This window comes from Equus caballus, chromosome 21, assembly GCF_041296265.1.
Source record: "Equus caballus isolate H_3958 breed thoroughbred chromosome 21, TB-T2T, whole genome shotgun sequence".
NCBI classification, from domain to species: Eukaryota; Metazoa; Chordata; class Mammalia; order Perissodactyla; family Equidae; genus Equus; species Equus caballus.
In genome coordinates, this window is record NC_091704.1 from 17,573,362 (window position 1) to 17,595,270 (window position 21,909).

The 21,909-nt window shown below is 64.5% G+C and overlaps 1 protein-coding gene across 18 annotated transcripts; it reads left to right on the forward strand.

Moving 5' to 3' along the window:
• Window positions 1–377: 377 nt before the first annotated feature.
• Window positions 378–21,809, forward strand: SSBP4 (single stranded DNA binding protein 4). 18 transcript variants are annotated; one of them, XM_023625501.2, is made up of 18 exons: window positions 6,277–6,622; window positions 14,259–14,331; window positions 14,663–14,724; window positions 14,810–14,894; window positions 18,097–18,186; window positions 18,636–18,701; window positions 18,932–18,991; window positions 19,078–19,147; window positions 19,319–19,386; window positions 19,468–19,535; window positions 19,846–19,891; window positions 19,986–20,021; window positions 20,119–20,173; window positions 20,261–20,331; window positions 20,424–20,502; window positions 20,838–20,866; window positions 20,999–21,106; window positions 21,473–21,809. In XM_023625501.2, the coding sequence occupies exons 1-18, from the start codon at window positions 6,564–6,566 to the stop codon at window positions 21,500–21,502; spliced, it is 1,155 nt and encodes a 384-aa protein (XP_023481269.1). In that variant the 5' UTR covers window positions 6,277–6,563; the 3' UTR covers window positions 21,503–21,809. The 18 variants fall into 18 exon arrangements, with proteins under 18 accessions (XP_070102772.1, XP_070102773.1, XP_023481269.1 ...); XM_023625499.2 differs by having other exon boundaries at window positions 6,293–6,622; window positions 20,999–21,222; XM_070246667.1 differs by lacking the exon at window positions 6,277–6,622 and adding an exon at window positions 6,700–6,809.
• The last annotated feature ends 100 nt before the right edge of the window (window positions 21,810–21,909 follow it).

A 21,909-nucleotide genomic window follows, 5' to 3' on the forward strand; every position in this document is an offset into this window, starting at 1 on the left:
TAAGATAAGTGGAGCGATACAAAGGGATACTATACAGCAGTTAGATTTTTTAAAGCATTTTAAGTAATTACAAATAGCAGCGGCCAGGCACTGGCTATTGAATTAGTATTAAGCAATGTCATCTCTACCATAGCTTCTTGCGATAGGAACTGGGATCACCTCCCACTTCACACAAGGGCAACTGAGGCACGGTGTGTTTGAGGAGCTCGCCCAAGGCTCCATGGCAGCCGCGCGTCAGCCCCGAATCCGCGTGCGTGACCATTGGGCCACACTGTGCTCGGAGGCCAGCCCCGCGCGCGCCCCCGCCGCCGGGGCCCGGGTCACGCCGACTTGACCTGACTTCGCGGCGGTGATTGCCTGGGGGTGGGGCTAAGGAGGGTACTTAGCTTTATTTTACTTTATTTTTGGTAAGATTTCGTTCGTTCCACAAATATTTGCTGAGTGCCTACTGGATGCCTGGGATTTGGAGAGCCCGACGGGGTGGTTCGCAGTTTTGAAAAGGTTTAGTGAAAGAAGGCCCCTCGAGAAGAAAAAAAACACCACAAAAACTGGGGAAAAAAGATATTCAGGTAAGAGTTCAAAATGGGAACAAGGTTTTTGCGGGCGTGGGAGAACTGGGTGATTTTTTTCCGTATTTTCCTTCTTCTTTGCCAAGAAATAATTCAATACATAAGTGCGGAAATATACATTTGGAAGCCGACTTGGGGGCATGGGCGAGGTCAAGAGAGGGGGACCACATTCCGAGCCTGAAACTCGGGGTCTCCAGAGCGGCTCCTAAAGGGGCGCCGGGGCGGGGCCTGCGGGCCCTCAGGAGTCGGACCTGCGTGTCTCTGCTCCCCTCGTGTGGCCGTGCTCGGGACTGCAGGCCCCGGTGGCCTTGGCTACACCGGGTTGGGGGTGGGGTGGGGAGTGGGGTCCTGACAGTCTGTGTGCCCTCAGGCTGAGACTCCAAGGACATTGGAGGTCTCAGACCCCAGCACAAAGGGGACATTGGGAATTTTTAGTTCATTTGTTCAGCAACAAGCATTTATTGCTTGCCTACTGTATGCCAAGCCTTGTTCTAAGCTCTAGGGAAGCAGCACTGAGCAAAACGTTCAAATTCCCTGCCCTGGTGGAACTCATGGACCACTGGGGACTGGGGCAATCAACGCATGAAAACAGGATTTTCAGGAGAATCCAACAGGGCAATGTGACCCAGAAGTTTGGGGGCCTTTCTGAGGAGACATCGCTGGAGCTGAGGCCTGAGGACAAGGAGAAGCCCGCCATGGGGAAGGGCTGGGGGAAGGGTGTCCCAGGCAGGAACAACAGCCTGTGTAAAGGCCCTGAGGTGGGAATGCTCTGGGTGCATGCAAAAGGATCATGGCCAAGAAGGGCTCAGTTTCCAGTGCTTAGCAAGCATCCACTCCCCAGTGTTGTTATTAAGCTGAAGGCAGGAAAAGACCCTTCCCCCTCTACCAGCCAGAGTAGGACCTTAGGGTGCCATGGAAACTCTGTCCTCCACCACAAGAAGAGAGGCTGGCGCTCTGGAGGACGTGAGGGAGGGACATTGCCAGTGCACCCCAAATTGGGACCTGGTGCCTCCACTCTCTGCTGTGTGTCGTTGGGCGAGTTGCTTCCCTGCCCTGAGCCTCAGTTTTACCTGCAGAACTTTCTCTGTAGCTATTGGCTCCCTCTCTCCCATTCCTCCCTTCCCTGTCCTCCCCAGGCCTGAGGTTTCCTCAGAATGCTTTCAGTTTCCCAGAGTGAGTATCCCAGGCCCAGACTGGGTGCTGGGGCACTCCAGTGGGTGGGGTGCTGCCTCCAGGGCGCCCATGGGACTCTCTCCGTGCCTCTCGAGCCTCAGTTTCCCCATCCTGTAACATGGGGAGAAGTTCTGGCTCCTTCGTGAGGCTGCTGGGAGAATCCCACGGGGTGGTCGGGTCTGGAGCTGGGCGGCCAGCTCCTCAGCACGCGTCTCACTGCAGCTCGGGCGCAGGGCGCAGGGGCGGGGACGTGACCGGCGGGCAGTGGAGCCGCTGAAGGCGCTGGGAGCGCGGCAGGGTACTGGCCGGGGTTGGGTTGCGCTTGGCGGCCGGTGGATGCGGGGCTGGTGTGGGAAGCTAGCCGTTCCGCCGCCGCTCCTCCGCCCAGTCCTCCTGGGTCCCTGCTCTCGCTGGGAGTTCCTCACGGCTCTGCCGAGGTTCAGGCGGTTCCCGTTCAGGGCTACACGGCGGACTCGGCACAGCCGGGCTTTAAAGCCAGGCCCAGATCCTCCATCCGGGGACTTCCGCCTCCAGGTGATCGGTTTGGGGGTATAATCCCCATTTCAGAAACCCGAGACTCCAATGGGTTGCTGGCTCTGCAAGGAGGCCAGCCTGTTTGAACGACCCTCTGCCCCCGCCCCTTCGCCCCCAGCACCCAGGGGCTGGGGCCCGGGCTCCTCCCACCTGGCCTGGGCTGGAACCCCACCCGCGCCCCAGCTGCCCGGGTGCTCGCCAGCTGCTGTGGCTTCTCCCCTCCCGGTGTTGTTTGGGTTTTAATTTTTGTGTTGCAGTTAGAAAATTACCCATAATTACAGCTTCGGAGAGGAGCCGCCTCTGGGTGCGGGGCCTGCCCCCAGCTCTGGCCGCCTCGCACAAGGCTGCCGAGGGGCTGGCTGTCGAGGGGCTGCAGGGGCCGCCCGGCCCTGGCCCCTCCCAAAGCGCCCCACTTAAATGAGGAGGGAGGGACTGCCTCCACCTCCTGTGGAGACGGAAAGCCATCTTTAGGAAAACCCAGAACAGCCTCCCCCACAACTCCTGCACCATTTTCGTGGGCACCCACCACGGTGTCCCGGGAAAGGGCCGATCCGCCGGGAGGCAGAGGCTGCCCACAGACGACTTGGTGCATTATTTTCTCTTAACAATGACAGGTCCCACGTGCTGAACCGATAATCTGGGGGAGATGGCTAGGGAAGGCGAGGAGAAGGCGGAGGGAGAGGAGAAGGAGAAAGAGTAGGGGGAGCAGGAGAAGGAGCTATTGGGACCAAAGGCGAAGGAGGAGCCAGAATAGGCCGGGCCTGGAGCCAGAGAAAGAGCTCCGGGCGGCAGGAAGAGCCAGCGCAAAGGCCGGGAGGTGAGCCTGAGAGGGTGGGTCTGAAGAATGCAAGGGCAGGAAGGGAGTGAGTGAGGGGAGGCACAGCCCCTCCTCCAGGCAGCTCTTCTGCCCTACAAGCAGAGCCTGCTTCGGGCTCCCCCAGGCGTCTCCCCCGGCCCCACGGGCTTGGGGTTTGCGGGGCATGGGCAGTCCCAAAGAGGACGAGCCCCAGCTCAGAGCTGTAGTCCCCGCGCAGCCACATGGGGGCGACCGGAAGCCGGCGAAGGCGTCGCAGATCCGGAATCCAGCCTTAGCCCTCCTCGCTTGCCCCCGCCCCCCAACACACACACCCAGGCCCCTCAATCAATTACCAGGACTGCCCTGGCCCACGACCCTTGTCTACACGGGCCTCTCCCTGGGGCAACCGCCCTGCCTCCTCCACGCCAACCAGATCTACCTGGCCGCCCCATGTAGCTTCTTCTTAGAGTCCCGACGCGGATCTCGTCCCTTGTGGCTCCACACCGTCCCATGGCTCCCTATTGCTCTTAGAACAAATCCCAACCCGTACCCGCCAGGAGTGGTCTGGCCCCTCTACCCTCCTAGCCATCATCTCCCTGCTCCAGCCACACTGCCCTCCTCACTCTGCCTCAAATACCTTAACTGTGTGCCCACCTCAGGGCCTTTACACTTGGGTGACTGCAGTCTGAACATTCTGCTTGCAGATCTTTGGGATCCACCCTTCCCCTTATTAAGCAATTTTCCTTTCCCCCCATGCCCCACCCTCATATGGCTGGGGGCGTTCTCTCTGTGGGTTCTCCTCCTGCAGGGCGGGCGCCCGGGTTGGAAGTGCGCGCTGCTCGGTTTCCCCGGACGCCGCGTGGGGCCCAGAGCTCGCTCTTCTCGGACTTCCCGCCGACGCCGAGGCTGTGTTTGGAGATCCGTCCCGGTTACCATGAGAACCGCGCTCGTCGCTCCCACCCGCTTCGCCTCCCCCCTTCGCAGCTCGCGGGGCAGCGGGCGCCTCTGCGTCCCGCCCTCCCTCTCTCCGCCTCCGCCCTCCTCCGGGAGCCCGGCAGACCCTGCTGTCGCTCCGTCCTCTCCACCGGCGACTCCTCCCTCTGCCCAGCACGTGGCACTCTCTGAAATTATCCTACTGATTCGCCAGCTTTTGACGGTCCGCCTTCCCCATCAGACCCCCTGCTCCACAAGCGGTAACAACGTCCCCGGAGCCCCGCACACGGCGGGCGCTCAGTGTTTGTGGAGAGAATGAAGACTCACATCGACTCAAGGAAGCGCGGCTCAGAGAGGGCAAGGGACCCGCCCAGGGCACACAGAATCCCGGGGAGCATTGGGAGATAAATGGGGGGCGCCTGGAGTGGCGGGAGAAATAGCTGCAGGGCCCGGGAGTCACAGCTGTCACCAATACGCTGTGTGACTTGGGTTGAGTCACACCCTCTCTGCCTCGTTGGCAGTAGGCGCTGGAGAGCAGCGGTGGGAGCAGGTATTACGATGAGGGTGTCCTTGACGCCCCCACCCCCCGACGGCCCGCGGGGCACGGGGCAGACGTCAGCTCGAGGCCCGAGGCAAGCGTGCCGGCCGCGCCCCCACCCGAGCGCCGCGGGGGCCGGGGAGGCCCGCGGGAGAGGAAGCTGGGGGAGGGGACGGCCGCCTGGACAGGAAGTGGGAAGGGCTGGCTTCCCCCCCGTCCCCGGCCGGGGCCCCTCGGGATGGAGGCGGGGCTGAGGCCAGCCCGGCCCTTCCCTTCCTCTTCGCCTGTCTGGAACCCCAGCCGCTCCCGACTTCCAGCCGGCCGGAAGGCCTGGGGAAAGGGGGACTTGTACTGGGGGTGCGGCCTCTAGGAGAGAGGCGTGATGGGGGGGTCTGCCGGCTGCGAGAGGGGGCGCTCGCATCAAGACACAACGACACAGGAAACCTGAGCCCACAACCACACAACACAGGAGCCCGCAATCCACCCACGCGCGAAGGCACACGCACATTCACACACTTGTGCACACAGCCTGGCGCTGCGCCACTCGGTCCTGCAGAACCGCCACGGACACACAACCACTTCCGCAGAGCCACGGACAGTTGCAGGACGGCGACCGTTCACTCGGTGCCTGCCAACCCCCCACGCACAACAACGCACACGTGCACTCACATAGGAACCGCGTGTTTACACACACAGAAACACACTCGCGGTCGTGCAGAGGAGGTGGGGGCACACCCCTGGGGGCAGAAGGGCCCTAGGATGGGGAATGGGGTACTCACTGCCTGTACCCGATACCTGCAGAGGGGCAATTAAAGGTTTCAATGCACCCCAATTACAGTTGGCAACACTGAGTCTGAGAAACCGAGCGAGCGGGAATGACTCAGTCAGTCAACAAACAGTCGCCGCCAGTTCCAACTGTTGACACAGGGTGTGACTATGGGGCAGTGCAGGGCGGCTCCCAGGGTGTGGCCTGAGTACCCCAAGGAGCTTCTTGTGTATTGTGTGTCTGTGTGGTGTGTTTGGCTGTGGGTGTCCAGAGGATGTGTGAGTGTGACGCTGTCATCTGTGGCTCCGTGACTCCCCGGGTCCGTGTGTGGAGCCCCGGGGAGGCTGTGACAGTGTGCCCAGGGTGACCGCGAGTAGCTGCGTAGGCTCTTTCCACGGCTGTCAGAAGCTGTAGCATAGCTGCGCCTATGCGTGTCTCTGTGCGGCTCTGTGCCGCTGCCAGTGGTGGTCTGTGGGTTTTGCTGTGACAGCCACTATTTGAGCTGTGTATCCTGTGTATGACAACGTGTCCCCGCTCCAGCTGTGTGTGTGGCGGTTCCACCCGTGCTGTGTGTGGGTAGCTCTGCGGAGTGATACGCCCAGTGTGACTGCCTGTAGCTTTATGGAATTGTCACAGTGGTTCCAGTAGCTGGGCGGACTTATGTGTGCAGAGTCCTGTGCCTAAGGTGTAGCTGCAACGAAGTGTGTGGCTGTGTACCTGGATGCACCATTTAGGTGGCTGGTCCTATCTGGGGCGTGTGTGTGTGGCCGTGATCAGCTGTGTCCCGCTGTGTGACCCTGGTGGCCATCCCCACTCGTGCCCTGCGTGTATGTACCCGTCCCCGCGCCGCCTCCCCCGCGGGAGCACTGCGCGTGCGCGCCCGGCCCACGATCCCGGCGGCGGGACCCACCCGCGCGCCCGCCATCGCCCCTTTAAGAGCGGCGCCCGCGGGCGGCGGGGAGGCGGCGGGCGGGGGCGCGCGCGGCGGGAGGAGGGGGCGCGCGCTTCCCGGAACAGCCCGCGCAGAGGAAAGAGAGGAAGAAAATAAAACCCGCGGCCGGAGCCGAAGCTGGAGCTGCCGCCGCCGCCGCCTCGGCCGTCTGGAGCTCCCCCGCGCGGACGATGCCCGCGGCGCCCGAGCGGGGCTCGGGGCGGTGAGGCCCGGGGCGCGGGGTAGCTATGGCGACCGCGAGCGCGGCCCGCGGCGCCGCCTGACAGGTGTGGGCCCCGGCGGCGGCGGCGGCGCGGAGCAGCATGTACGCCAAGGGGGGCAAGGGCTCGGCTGTGCCCTCCGACAGCCAGGCCCGCGAGAAGTGAGTCGGGGGGCCCGGGCCGGGGGCGGGGCTCGGCGGCCGCGCGGCTTCCGTGGGTCCCAACGCCGGCGGGCACCGCGCCGGGCACGTGGGTGCGGGGTGCAGGACGCGCGGTGCCCGAGCGCGCTCGAGGGGTCGCGAGATTTGCGGGGGCGCGCGAGACCAGAGGGGCGCGAGGCGTCGCGAGGTATGTGGGAGCGCGCTCGAACCGAGGGGCGTGAGGGGCTTAAGGGGGTGCGACATTTGAGGGGGCGCACGAGAGTCAGAGGGCGTGAGGAGCGCAAGGAGTCGTGAGGCTCGAGGGGGCGCGCGAGACCCGAGAGGTTGTGTTCAAGGGGCGCGAGATTTGAGGGGGCGCGCGAGACTCGGGCGGCGTGAGAGACCTGAGCGGCTCGAGGGTCGCGAGATTTGCGGGGGCGCGCGAGACTCGAGGGCGCGAGATTTCAGGGGGCGCGCGAGATCCGAGGGGACTCGAGGGTCGCGAGACCTCCCCGACGGTCGTGGTCCCCGCGGTTCTCCGCGTTCTCCAGGGAAGTTTCCCAGGCCGGCGAGCCTGGAGCCTCGGGGGACCCCCTGCGCCTGGGGAAGAGCTAGAGAGGGGAGAGGAGGGCCTGAGGGACGCCGGCCCCACCCTCGCGAGGCCACCTGTCCCGCCGGCCGGGGCAGTGGGGAGCGGGGCGGGGCCCCCACTTGCTCTGGGCCTGGCGCTGGCGGGGGGCGGCTGATGCTCTCCGGCCGCCGGGGGCACAGGTACCTAGTTCCCAGAGCCGGCGGCGCTCCAAGCCGAGCCGGCAGCCTGAAACCCGGCCGACCCGCTTGCCTTGCGGCACTGCCTCTTCCCTGCTCCTTGGCTTTGGGGGAGGGGGCCCCGTCTCCTAGGCTCGCTTACCTTTCCTGAGGAGAGCAGACATAACAGCGCCATCTCTTAGCTTTGAGGAGCATTTGAAAGGTGCTTGGAGCTGTGAGCGTCCCACAGCAAGGGCAGCGAAGGGCTTGCAGTATTGTTGGTGTCGAGGGAGAAAGGCCTGCCACAGGCAAGGCTTCCGATGGCTGATAGCAGTGGTTGATTCGCAGGATCCTAGAAGTCGAGCCACGTCGGGTGGCCTGGGGTGGGAAACCGGCTGCTGGAGCAGAGAGGAGCCTGGGTCATCGGGGAGAGATCCCATGATGACCTCCCTTGAGGGCCAGGACGGGGGTGAGGACGTGAACTTCTGGGCAGTGAAAGGAGCCTTGGACGAGGGCTGAGTGCCCCCCTCTGCTGTCCCGCCTCTTCTGTTTGGGCTGACAGCAGGACCCCTGGCTCTGCTCCACAAGGTCGTGTGTCCATTCTCTACCCAGCCTCGCGGTCATCTTAGAGAAAAGATCCTTGTGGCCGGAAGGTACTAGGCAGATGACTGCTCCTCCAGCCCATTTTTGTCCACCCGCAAGGTTATGAGGTTGGGCCCCATTCCCCAGCACCATTAAGCAGGAAGACTTTTAAAAACCGGCACTAACTCCTGTCCAGGTTGGAAGCAGGGAGTATCTGGCATGGCCACCCCATCCCTGGGGATCCTTGCATTTCCCTGGCCATCCTTGTGCCCTGGCTGCTGGGTCTGCGGGCTACCACTCTCTCAGTGGGAATTGTTCACTTGTTCAGCAGACGTGGTAGGCTGTGTCCTGGGGTGCGGATGTCCCGTTAGGCAGGCTGCAGCCCTAAAGAAGCCCACATCCCAGCAGGGAGGGAGGTGTCGAGTCATCCAGCAAGCCAACGGGACGCTCTTGGGATGTCATGTGAAGAAAGCAAAGTGGGAGAGTGGGAGATTGGGTGACAGTGAAGTGTGAGGGGTGTCAGGTGTACAGAAACCTGGAGGAAGAGCAGGCAGCTGAGGGCACAGCAAGTGCAAAGGCCCTGGGGTGAGGCCAGGCCAAGGAGCTGGGGCTGGAGACCTGGAGCCGCAGATCGGAGAAGGGAAAGGGCACTCCAGCTCCTGTGTGGCGCGGGGCTTATGGGGGTTGGGAGTAGAGGGCCAGGAGGGCCTGGGGGAGGTGGGCACAGTTACTGGGGGAGAGAGTGGGTGATGGCAGTTCAGGTGGTGGTCATGGAGATAAGAGAAGGGAGGGAATAATAGGTGTGAGCCATGGGCAGGGGCTGGGGGGTGTCTGGAATTGAGTTTGGAGAAATTCTGATTCTTTGAACTTGGCCTCAGCTCTTGGCCAGGGCTGGAAGAGAGGGTTATCGGAATCCCTGGCCCCTTCCCCCATCGGCCCCTTTCCCTGGCCTGCTCGGCAGAGCTTCTCAGAGGGTGCTGGGTCTGCAGACCCCTCACGTGGAGGCCGAGTTTCCATCACGCCCTCTGTTCTCCGGTCCCGTTTTTGGCCGAAGCCTTCCTGCGCGCATCTGTTTCTCGTAGAGGGTCTGTATAACTGTTGGTTTGGAGATGGGGTTCTGCTGCTGCCGAAAGTTTGGAAAACACCAGATGCTCACATCCCCCATTTCCCTGATCGGGAGGCCGGGCCCTGGAGCAGAAGCCCCGTGCTGAGGTCTCAGGTTCTGGGGCATGGGAGAGCTCTCAGAACCATGGGGGCCGAGACGCTGGAGGGGCGGCTCGGTGCTCTGAGCCTCAGTTTCCTCATCTGAAACGTGGACAAGCAGGATTCTCCTGAGGACTGGGTGAGAGGCTGCCCATGGTGCCCCTGCACAGACAGCCACCCACCGAGCCACTTCCTGTCTCTGGCCTCGGTTTCCTTCTCTGTGAGATGGGGAGAGGGGGTTACCCTGCTCAGGTCCCCGACTCTCCGGGATTGCATCTTCCTCCCCCGCTTCTGCCTCCTCCTGCCCTTCCTCTCCTTCCTTTGGGCCCCTGTCCTGAGTCCCGTGTGGCTCTCCATCTTAACATTAGGTCTGGGCCAGCCTACCCCAGAAACACATCTAGCGCCTGCTGGGTCCCTGCCCTTGGGGGCTGGCAGCGAGCACTGGTGACTGCAGAGCCCGCAGGGGAGGTCAGCGATGAGGGGGCAGGGCAGGCGAGAGGGAGGCTGAGGTCCGGTGGGCTGCCCGCGGGAAGACACAGTCTCTCCTTCTGTAAACGATAAACACTCCCAACCTCAGGGGAGCCCAGGAGCGCTTGCGTGTGGTCCTTGGTTTCCGGTTTTTTTTAATAAGGGGACGAAGGTGACTGGGGCAGTTGAAGGCCCCTTTGTCCCTTTGTATCCCTCCCTCTTTGGCCCCAGAGGCTTCCGTCCTGGACTTGGGGCGAGGTCTGGCCGTTTGCTGTGTGTGTGCACCCTGGAACACCGTGAGGGCTGCGTGGTGGGTTGAGAGCTGTGCCATGAGTGACGGCTGCGCCTGGGGCACGGCGCCTCATGCTCCCCCAGGACTGGTGTGAGAGAGCACGCTGCCCCGGGTAGGGTGGAGTGTTCACTAGCCGAGTAGGCGAGGCAGTGGATGTGTCCGGCAGTCCCTGGCTGGGCTTGCAGGTGTGGCCATGGCCTCCTTGTTCAGGGCACGCGGGTAAGCGGTTCCTGAGAAGGCATCCCCACACTGAGTCCTGGAGGCTGAGCGGAGCTGCCGGGCACAGGGGAGCCCCAGGGAAGGGCTTGAGGAGGGGCCGCTCTGGGAGGAGCCTGGAGGAGGAGGACCTGCCCAGGGGCCAGGGTGGAGCTTGAGAGTGGGGTCATCACTCAGGCCGCCAGGTGGGAGAGGGGCTGTGGGAGGAAAGCATGGAGGCTGCCGGAGGCCAGCGAGGAGGGTGGCAGAGGGGAGGGGGAAATGTGAGAGTTGGCGAGTCCCTTTGGGGCATCACTGGGATCTGGTGATGGATTAGACCGAGGCGAGGGCTGCTGCGAGGCCCTGAGTAGAGGTGAGTAGGGGTAGAGGTGAGTGGGGGTGGCTCCAGCCCCAGCAGCATTGCTCCAGGGGCTTTAAGGGGGAGGAGGGTGCGGGCAGGGAGCACTTGTTACCGTAACTCTTGGTAGTCATGGTACTTCTCGATAATGAAGGTGGAGTGCCACATTGGAGTCCAGGAGGCTCTGACATCTCATTGTGTCACCTGTTCCCTGCGCGCTCCGTGTGTGCTTCTTGCCGCGAGCAGCCCGGATCCTCCAGGTCACACATTCCTTCTGGAGGGAAGGCCTCCCTGGGGCTGCCGCACGCTCCCTTCCACCCCTGCCCTCTTGTGGGAGCCCCTCCGATGGGCAGGCTCTTTGTTCGGTAGGTCACCCCCGGGCGGGGGCAGGGGTGACGCCAGGATTTGGAGGCGATGCGGATGCAGAGCCCAGTGGCATCCCAAGCGGATGCCTTCCATGAGGGAGGGCCCTGCAGGTCCCCAAACCACCACGCCAAACGTCCAGGCTTCACAAGGCTTCACTGAAAATTAAAAAAAAAACAGCCCACAGTTCTTTCCTGAGACTTGATCCTGGCAAAAATTAAAGTACAACATTAAGAGAAATCAGCAACCTGAAAACCTTTTCTAGCTTCTTTTGCTCTTGGGATGAAATCCCAAATCCTTCACATGGAAATGATGAGTGCTGACTAGACCACCTCGGTTAATTCTCTGACGTCCCCAGGGGTGGGGGTTGGGCATTGGTTTGTTCATCCCGGGTGGCGGGGGTGCGGGGAGGCCAGGATGCCCGGCTCTGTTGCAAGGAGAGTTCCTGGCCTCCCACAGCTACATTCCAGTGGGGGCTGCAGGCAGAGAGCAGAGATGCACGTCAGATAGAGATAAGTAAGATGATAGGGCAGAACGAGGGTTGGATGTGGCAGCGAAGCCTCTGAAGGTGACATAGAGCCATGAGGGTCTCTGGGCAGATGTGCCCCAGGCTGGGGAACAGCCTGTGCAAAGGTCCTGGGGTGGAGGGTGGCCAGTGTGGGGGGGACCCTGGAGGGTGTGAGCAAGGAGTGCTGTGGGGAGTGGGGATGTAGACTCTAGGGGCTAGGAAGAGAGCAGCCCCTGGAGGGGCCCTGTCCGGACCCAGGCAAGAGGTGGTGAGCTTGGAACGGGTGTGCCATGGGGGCAGGGGAGAGGGCTCTCCGTCCACAGGGAGCTTGCTCCTGAAGTTTCCCTACTTTCAGTAAGTGCTGTGATCTCGGGACAGCTGGTGGATCCACACGCCTGCACACACCTGTGAGAGTCAAGGTCGGGTCATTTGGGGGGCGAAGGACGGGTGGGGAGGAGGAAGCTGGGGGGGTCGCACGTCAAGGCAGGGCCTTTCCCTGTCACATGGATGGTGGACCCAGAGTTCTGGGAGGCCACGCTGAGGACCCTGTGGGCAGCTGCATGAGGATGTCATCAGAGCTGGAGAGGAGAGGGCCCAGAGCAGAGCTGGGCCGGGCTAGACGGCGGAGCGGGAGAAGCGTGGGCAGGGCTGGCTCCCGGACCTGCGTCCTGGGTCACACGCCACCACCTAACAGTCAAGGGCAAGGGAGATGGAGACGGACCTGCTGGGCTGGCAGCGTCGAGCATTGGGAGACATGGTGGGATCCAAGGGCCTGTTCTTCAGGAGGCTCCCTGAGCCCTGAGGAGCACCTTCTGCCCCTGGCAGGGTCCAGAATGCCCTCCCTACCGGGTGTCCTCCCCTCCTGGGGCAGCCCACCTGGATCCTCCCACTCAACTTGCTCCCTGTCTCCAGGCCTCTCAGCGGCCCCAGCCTTCCCTGCTCCCTGCGCCCCAAGGGGGCGGGGGCCCGCCGGCCCCCTCTCAGCCTCTCCCCTCGGTCTGCTCTGGCCCCTTGGCTGTTCACATTCATGATGGACGTGGGTTTGGTGGACGCAGGCCACTTGTGAAGGCTCAGGAAGCTTCTAGAAAGGAAAGTGGTCACAGGAGTGGGTTGGACAGGTGAGCCTAGAGGCCAGGGGTCTGGGGGGCCGACTGGGCTGGAGAAGTGCAGATGCTGGTGACTGGAGACTGCTGGGTGGTGCACTGTCAGGATCGGGGGTCCTGGGTGGAGGTGCTGCCGAGGGGGGGGTGATGATGTGGCCAGTCTTGGGGGAAGCCACGCTCAGAACTGCGTGATCACCCCAGCTCCTCCCCCTCTGTGCCCTGTCCCTGTCCCTCGGGTGGCCGTCACAGCTCAAGTGGAGCGGTGTGAGCATAGACACGCATAGTCCTGAGATGGCTGCCTCCCCCAGCCCCACGGCCCCTTGTCCTTCCGTAGCACACGCTGCTTTCCATCCCGCGATGTAATGACCTTCTTTGTGTCTCTCCCCATGAGCAGTGGCTGTAGGGGGACAGGAGTCTATTCTGCTCACTGCACAAAGGGGCCCTGGGGGACGTGGAATGAATGAATGAAAGCATGGATGGATGGATGGTTGAAGTAAGGAGAGGACCCAGGGCTAGGGCAGAAGCTGGGGCGTGGGGTGGGGAGTGCCCTGGTGAGGTCTAGCTGGGCGCTGGGGGGTGGTCTGATGGGGGCTGGGATGTGCGGGTGGGGCCGCCCCTGGGGGGAAGGGAGGGAGAGGGCAGCAGCGTGAGTCAAAGCAGGGTTATTTTAGGATGGGCCTGCAGCCAGGGCAGGGCAGCCAGCTGAGTGCTGAGGCGTCTGGAAGGGCCTCCAGGGCCTTCAGTGGAGGCACAGCCTCAGGCTTGTCCTTGGGGAGCCCCCAGTCCTGGATGCAGACCCCTCTCCAGCCCACCTGACCTTGGCTGGGCAGCAGGAAGACCCAGGGGTGCCCAGAGGGGCTGGTACTGTGGAGTGGATGGCTGGGGAATGGTTGAGCCAGGGTGGCAGGGAGTTGTCCATCTGCTGGCCTGTGTGGAAGACCAACGGGGGGAGGAGATCAAGGATGGAGAGGCCTGGAAAGTAGTATACACAGGCCAGCCTCCCTGTGTGGCTGCGGAGGGCACTGCTGGTTGGAGGGTGGCCCGTGCTCTTGGGATGGGCAGTGGCCGAAGTGGCGTGTCCAGGGGTACCAGGCACAGAGGGTCTTTGGGCGAAGTGGTGCTGTCGCTCCCAAGTGGCACTGCTGGCCCTGCCTCTTCTCACCCACCCCCCGCTTGCCCAGACTTCCCTTGGGCGGCTGACATGGAGAGGTCCTGGCCACTCCTGGTGGATGGGCACTGATCCCAAGGAAGAGGATGGGATCCAGGGACACCTGGAAAGGGCAGAGGGCCCTTTTCCTTCCTCAGCAGGCAAGGCTGGGAGTGAGTGAGGTACTGGGCCCTGGCCACACAGTCCAGGGTGCCCTTGGGGAGACCCCACCCAATGCACAGCCTGGAATGATGCCCAGGAGCCCTGTCCCTGGGTAGACCTCCCTGGGCCCAAGGCTGCTCTGGGATCTGGGCATCGGCAGGATGGCCCAGAACTTGGTCCATGATGGGCTGTTGAACTAAGCAGAATTTAGCTTGGAATTAGGGGGTCCAGGACTGCTAGGAGTGCTGCCTAGAGGAGGGGCCTGCAGGCTGGGTGTTGATGGATGTGTAGGAGTTGATCAGGTGGAGCAACTGGTGAGGAGGCCACCTCCTGTGAGGGGTGGGAGAGATGAGGGGGTATTGGGGGACCGGCTGGGGGCAGCAAGTGAGGCTGGGGGTGGGTGTGATGAGGGGCTCACTGTGGGCCCCTGCCTGTCCTTTCTACCTGCCCACCCGAGGGGAGGGGCTTCAGGGCTGGCCCCAGGCCTCCTGAGAACCAGCCCCCACCTGGCCCGCCCACCCACCTGCAGGTTGGCGCTGTACGTGTATGAGTACCTGCTGCATGTCGGTGCCCAGAAGTCAGCCCAGACTTTTCTGTCCGAGGTAAGTCGGCCCAGCCCTTCTTCGCCACCCATAGCCAGGGGCCTCCCTACCCTGTTTCCCTTGGGGCTCCATTGGGGTGTTGGGTGGGAACTGAGGGCTGGGGCAGCTCAGGGCCCACAGGCTGGTATCCAGGCGTCTGTCCATCCATCTGAGGGTCTGCCACCCACTCCTCTGTCCCTCCTCTCACCTGGTCGCACCTGCTCCCAGCTCTGGTCCACTGGTCCCCTGCCCCGTGTCCCTGGGCACCGTGCTGGCCGGGGGCTGCCTTGGTGGGGAGGGTGTCAGGCAGGGCTGGGCAGCGGGCCCTCACCTGCCTTTCCTCTCCCTGCAGATCCGATGGGAGAAGAACATCACACTGGGGGAGCCCCCAGGCTTCCTGCATTCCTGGTGGTGGTGCGTGTGGGGTTGGCGTGGGCGGGCCATGGAGGGGGCCGGGTGAGGGTGCCCGGGGAAACCATCGACCCCTTGCCGCCCACAGCGTGTTCTGGGACTTGTACTGTGCCGCGCCCGACCGCAGAGAGGCTTGCGAGCACTCGAGTGAGGCCAAGGCCTTCCAGGACTACGTGAGTCCAGGGTGCGGCGTGGGCAGGGTGTGGGCTAGCCTTGGGGTTCCACCTTGGGTCTCAGCCACTTTTGGGCGGTCCCTTTGCCCTCCACTTGGCCCATGGTCACTTACCAGGTTGGGGAGGCTCCTTCTACTGCATCCAGCTACTGAGGGTCCCCACAGCCCCCACACCTTTGCAAGGCCAGCCCTTCTCTCCTCCCCTCATGTGCTGCCCCAGTGAGCCAGAGTAGACAGGGCCGCAGCTCCAGCCCCACTGCCTGTCCCCTCCCAGCGCAGCCTTTCTGAGCCTGCCCAGGTGGAGTCCCAGGGGTGGCTAAAGGCCAGCCTCCCCAGCAGTAGGCCCAGCGCTGAACACTCTTCCTGACCTTCTCAGCCACTGGGGCCGCTGACTCAATTGCTTTGGCTTCAGTTTCCCTCTGCCTTGAGTGGGGGTGAGGCCTGTCTGAAGAGGAGCCTGGGGGGGTAACGTGAATGGGGTGCCACATCTTGTCCTGGAGGAGCAGATGGCAGCCCTGCCTTTACCCTCTTTGCCCTGGCCTGTGAGACTTGGCCACCTGGCCCCTCAGGTCTTGGGCAGGCCGGGGAGGGCTTGGGGGCTCCAGGCTGTGGGCTCAGCTGGCGTCCAGGGGTGGAGCAACTCAAGGGGAGTTACCCACCCCTTGTGTACCCGCTCCTACAGCTGGCCCCTTCGCGCATCCCGAACGCTCCGCCCTTCAGTGCTCCCTCATCCCCACCTCTCTCTGCGATTGGCCAGGGTTGTACACCATGCACCACCTCCCAGTGGAGGCACCCCTGCTCCCCGTTCCCCGCACGAGAGAGGAGGCCTCTGCAGGGCCAGGCTGCAGCCCGCGAGAGGTGGGGGTTCGCCATGTCCCTGAAGATGCCCCACGCACGGTCCTTGCACGTGCATGGGAGCCGGGGACACTGCTGTTCACTCCCATCGGGTCCCACTGCTCGTGTGCCGTAGGCCTGTCCCGGTCCTGCCAGAACTGGTGCCCCAGGGGTGTCTGGAGGTGTGTCGCGTGACTTCACGTGGGCTCTCTGTACCCAGTTGAGCCCCAGCGCCCTCCCTGCGCCTCTCCGGTGTCCTTTGGGCTCTCTTTGCCCTCTCCCGCTGCCCCGCCGGTGTCTAGCGGCCCCTCTGAGCGCCTCCAGGGAGGGCGGAGCATGCGGTCTCCACTTAGGCGTGAGCGCGCTTCTCGGGGGCGCGCCGGTTACCATGGCAGCGGGGCGCGTCCGGGGAGCCGGCGCGGGCACAGCGGGCTCCGGGTGCCTCGGGGACAGGGTCCCTGTGGCCGCGGGTAGAAGCCGGGTGCACATCCTGTCCTGCCGCTCTAACTGGGGCGGGGGGCGCCCTGCCCGCCTCCCCCACGCTATCGGGGCCCTCCTCTGGGCTCCCGGGCTCGACCTCGGCGTCTCCAGGAAACGCGAGCAGCCCCAGCCGGTCGTCATGGCAACGCGGGCCGGACCTGGCACCTCCGGGTGGATGATTGACGTGGGGAGTCCAGCCCCGGCCATCAGCCTAGGAGGGTGGGCCTGCCCCGGATTAACCCTTCAGGGCCGAGAGTTCTGGGATCTGTTCCCGCCCCCACACTTCGTGGTCGGAAGCCCAGCGCACAGCCACCCCCCTTCCCCCTCCCCGACCAGGAAATGCTCTGGCGCCTGCTGTGGCTCGAAAGGGGCTGCCTTCCCGCCCTCCGAATCGGGTAGGCAGCGGGCGGTGGACAGACCCAGGACTCAAGAGCTGTCCCCCTCCAGCCGCTGAGGCAGACAGCCCCGAGAGTAGCTGCTGCAGGCCATCGGGCTGTGTGGGTGGGGAGGGGGCGAAGTGGAGGCACTGGACCGGCAGGTAGCAGGGGGCTGACAGCTTAGCCTCCCCCGCAGGGGTGCTGAGCCCTGGGAATGCTGTCAGTCAAGCCTGGGGAGGTTCCGCACTTCTCCGGCTCGGGGCCTGGGCCGGAGTCCTTTAGAGGCTGACCTTTGAGAAGGAGCAGGAAGGCAGCAGGCTGCAGTCCCGCGGGGGGAGGGGCGTGTCTCACAGGCCCTGCTCTGACCTAGCCAAGGGGCCCTTTTCCCCACTTCTGTAGGGCAGGAAGCGCAGTGTGGCTGTGGGCAAAGGGTTTAACCCCTCTGTGCCCAAGTGGCTGCAGTTCCACAAATTCCTGAGTGTTCCTGTGTGCCGGCTTGTGCCAGCCCCATGGACAGCAGTGACTCAGACCATCCCCTTCCTCTTGGGGCCTGGGGAGGGAGGGGGGGATAATGTAGACAGTCACCAGTCAAGGGACCCCTAGAGAAGTGCTTTCCCCCCATCAATGCCTGCAGTGTCCTCCCCCTTTCTTGTCCTTTGATGTGTCCCCTCTGCCCTGGGAGACTAGGCTAAACCCTCCCACCCCCCAGCCCTGTGGGCCCCCAAGGCAGACAAGCCTGGAACTTGGAACCGATCAGAGGAAGTGGCCTGTTAGCCTGTGCCCCTGCCAACTCTGGGCCTGCCACCAGCATCTGCCCCTTTGGCAGACACCGGAACTCCCCTCTCTAGCCCCTGGTCTCCCCTCATCCATCTGAAGAGAGGTTGGGGGCCTGGAGACCCTACCCAGAGTCCTGCTCTTCCTTCCCCTCCCTCCTGATGTCTATGCAGCTCCAAGGAGGGGCCCCCTGGGAGAGAAGTTCATCTTGAAGCTGCGGTTGACATTTTTCGTGTTTATTTGCGGTGTCATGTTGCGAGCCCGGAGGACGGGGGGCTGGGACGGGCCGGAGCTGCGGACCCCAGTCTCACGGGTCTGAGCTTGGGTTCAGGTGGAAAGAACAAGCCTGCGCTAGAAGGGGGAGGTGTACACTGTAGTCCTTGGTGGTTGGCATTATCAGACCCCCAGAATCTTCAGGCTTGGGACTCACTGGGGCCTGGGATCTCCAACTCCCTGGCCTCCTCCAGGGTCTCGGGGCCAGGAGAGTGTCAGGGCCTGCCCCTGCTGAAGGCCACCCATGTATCCGAGACAGTGTTAGGGTTGTTAAACCAGGTGGGAACTGGGGCAGCTGCTCTTCTGTCACCTAGAGAGACCCACAGGTGGCTTGCCATGGAGCATAGAGGGTAGGATGGCCTGGACTCTCCATCTCGTGGGGCCAGCTGCTTATGGAGGGAGGGTACACTCGGGCGGGAAGTGGCCAGACCTGGCCCTCGGCCAGTGACCTCCCTTGCCCTGCAGAGCGCTGCAGCCGCCCCCAGCCCTGTGATGGGGAGCATGGCCCCCAACGACGCATTGGCAGCCGGCCCTATGGCTCCTGGCTTCTTCCAGGTAGGGTCAGGGCTGGGGCCTTCTGTCCTTCGACCCTGGGTGACGGCAGTGGGGCCCCATGCTGGGAGAGGCCCTGAGGCCCGCAGGCTGGAGTTGGGTGGGAGGGCTGTCGGTGCTGTGGGTATGCGCTGGCGGGCTTTCGTGGGGCCGGGGCCCCGGTGCAGGAGAGGGCGGGGTCTTTGTGCGGTCGGCCGGCGCGGGCGCGGGCACATGCCAGGATGCCTGGGGCCGCCGAACGTGGCTCTCTGAGCCACGGGTCCTGTCCGTGATTCTTTCCGTAAGCCACCCCTCACCCACCTTCCCCGCACTCCCTCCTGCAGTGCAGGGGCTGGCCCACCCTCCCGCCTCCATGGCGTCCCCATCCCCGGCCAGGCTTAGCAGGGCCACAGGAAACAGCGGAGCTTCGGGTGACCTCGCTTCTCCCAACCCACGTGGTTCTGTCCTCCTAGGGCCCCCCTGGCTCCCAGCCGCCCCCCCACAACCCCAACGCCCCCATGATGGGGCCTCATATTCAGGTAAGGACCTGTGACGCCCCGCCCCCTCGCACACGCACGCCCCGCCCCCAGCCCCTCGAGCCCCCGCCCCACTGCGCTCGCAAGCACCTGGCGCCGGCTGGCTGCGGTTTGCCGGCCGGTCCTGGAGGAGGGGCCTATCCAGGCTCGCGGCCTGGGCGCAGCAGGAACGGGGTAGCTTTGGGGGATGAGAGGGTGGGGGGAGGTGCTGATCCCCGGCCCACCTCTTCCAGCCCTTCATGTCACCGCGGTTCCCAGGGGGCCCCCGGCCCACCCTGCGGATGCCGAGTCAGGTGAGAGAGGGATGAGGGGAGGGGGGACAGGAGTCGGGCCGGAGTGCGGTCACCCATACTCAGTGCTGCCACGCCCCCCTCCTCAGCCTCCTGTAGGTCTCCCCGGCTCCCAGCCCCTCATTCCTGGCGCCATGGACCCCTCCCCGCGAGCTCAGGGTGAGTAGGGAAGTCCAGCTGCTGTATCCCCTCCACCCATCAGGACGCCAGCTCCAAGCACCCCGTCCCTGGTGCTTCATGGTGCAGACCACCACCCGCCCCCCAGCCAGCGCGTGTCCACACTGGAGAGTGGTCCTGGTCTGAGTCCCCTTCTTTCTGCCCCCACCGCAGGGCATCCGAGCATGGGCTCAGTGCAGAGGGTGACGCCTCCAAGGGGCATGGCCAGCGTTGGGCCCCAGGTAAGGGTGGGGCCCAGGTGTGTGTGGGGCATCGGGGGCTTTCCCCTCTTGGGCTGCATTCACGGCCCTTTCACTTCACAGAGCTACGGAGGTAGTATGCGGCCCCCACCCAACTCACTCGCCGGCCCAGGCCTGCCCACCATGAACATGTAAGGCCCTCAGGGACCCTGGGAGTGTGTCCGTGGGACCCCCTAGCTTCACACGCCCGGTATGCTGGGGCAGACTGCGAAGCCGCCCAACAGCCGCGGATCTTGCTTACTCCACTGTTGGGTGGGGAAACTGGGGCCCAAAGGCCGGTGGTGATGGGTTGGGATCTGAAGGCTGGCGTGGAGTCCGTGCACGGTTCCCACTTCTCAGTCTAACCTGCTGCCCTGCGGGCCTGTCTGGGGGCACGGGGGGCGCAGGGGGCGCTCTGTGCCTCCCGGCCTCACTTCAGCGTCCACCCACCGACTCTTCTAGAGGCCCTGGAGTGCGCGGCCCGTGGACCAGCCCCAGTGGCAACTCGGTGAGTCTCAGGCTAGGGGGCTGGAGGCTGGGATGGGTCGGCGGTGTGTGGGGGGTAGAATGGGCGCACCGCTCACAGCTGCCCCTCTCCCCAGATCCCCTACTCCTCATCCTCCCCCGGCAGCTACTCGGTGAGTGTGGCCGAGGCTGGGCAACCAGATCCGGGGGCAGGGGTTGTGGGGCGGCAGATAGGGGCTTTTCTTACCTTCTGTCTCCCTCCGTGTGCAGGGACCCCCAGGAGGAGGTGGGCCCCCTGGAACGCCCATCATGCCCAGCCCTGGAGGTACTAGGGCCTGGGCAGGGCGTGGGGAGGGGTGTGCTTGGGAGGAGCCCTTCCGCCCCGCCCCCTCATGCGACGCCCTCTCCTCAGACTCCACCAACTCCAGCGAGAACATGTACACCATTATGAACCCCATCGGGCCGGGCGCCGGCAGGGCTAACGTGAGTGGGGTCGGGGTGGGAGCCGCGCGTGGGAGGCGGTGATCCCTGGGAGGGCTGCTGGCCTGAGTTCCACGCTGCTCCTCTGCCCGCAGTTCCCCCTGGGCCCTGGCCCCGAGGGCCCCATGGCCGCCATGAGTGCAATGGAGCCTCACCACGTGAACGGATCCCTGGGTGAGCGGGCGGCCGGGGACCCCCGCCCCGCTTTCCTTCGCGAGCCTCGTGCGCCCCCTGGCGGCCTCCCTGTGTTCGCCGTCGGGGCGTCGGGACCGCTCCCTGAACCTCGGGGTCTCCCCGGGCTGTGCTGGGGGGAGGGTCCGTAACTCAACCGTGGGGACGCCCGACTGTCAGCACCGCCCCTCATCCGGGCCCTCCCCTCGGGACCCCCAGCGGGCTGGGCGGGGGGGGGGGGGGGGGGGGAGAGGGGGCGCGGCCGTGGCGCAAGTTCCGAGGGGGCGGGCCTGGTGCAGGCACCTCTGAGCCGCGTGTCCGTCGTCTGTCGTCCACAGGCTCGGGCGACATGGACGGGTTGCCGAAGGTGAGGGGCCGCGCTCCTGCTGGGGTGGGGGCCGGGGCGCCTCGAACGGGGAGGCCTCGTCCGGGTGGGCCGCGCGGTGGGCAGGGCCTGGCCCGGGCGCGGGGAGTTGGCGTTGACCGCGGCCCCCCCCAGAGCTCCCCCGGCGCCGTGGCCGGCCTGAGCAACGCCCCGGGCACCCCGCGGGACGACGGCGAGATGGCGGCCGCCGGGACTTTCCTGCACCCGTTCCCGAGCGAAAGCGTAAGCGACTGCGTCGACTCCCCCCCCGCGGCGGCGTCGGGCCGGAGGGGCCTGGCAGGCAGGCCCCGGCGGGGCGGCCGGGGGGCCAGAGCAAGACCGTGACCGCGGCGGGCCAGGTGGGGGGGCGGCCGCGGCATCCTTCCCCTCTTCTCCTATTTTCTCCCCTCTCCCACCCTTGTCTCACCACCCCGCCCCCTACCCCATCCTGGGACCCGTGCCCCAGGGCGGCCTCCCCACCCATCGCTACCTGTCCCCTCCCCTCCCTATATCCGCCCTGTCCCGTCCCCCATTCTCCCCGGGGGGCGGGTCCCAGCCTAGGCCAGAGCTGAGCCCGCCCCCGCGCGCCATCCCCTCGTCTCTCCGCAGTACTCGCCCGGGATGACCATGAGCGTGTGATGGGGCAGCAGCCCCGTGCCCACTGCCGGCCTCGGCTTCTGCCCAGCGCCAAAGCCCAGGGGCTCGGGTGGTCTGCAGGGTGAGGGTCTGAGGTCACAGCCCGGTCAAGGCTTGGACGGCCGGGAGGCCCCGCACGCAGGATTCTCATTTTATTAAACTCACGAGGACCTCAGAGACACTTTTTCCTGTGTCGGCCCTCCCACCGTTTCTGTTTTGGCCTGGGGGGGCTCCTTGGGGGACCTCCTTTCCCCTGGACAGCAGGGGGTGGGCCCCATCAATAAATGTAAGGCGGTTTTGGTTTTTGGTATCTGGTCTCAGGTTTCTTGACCTTGGCCTGCGGCCACTATCTCCACCCGGGGGTCTCAGCTCTCACTTGAAGGGCAGGGATTAGGCAGAAGCCTAGGGTT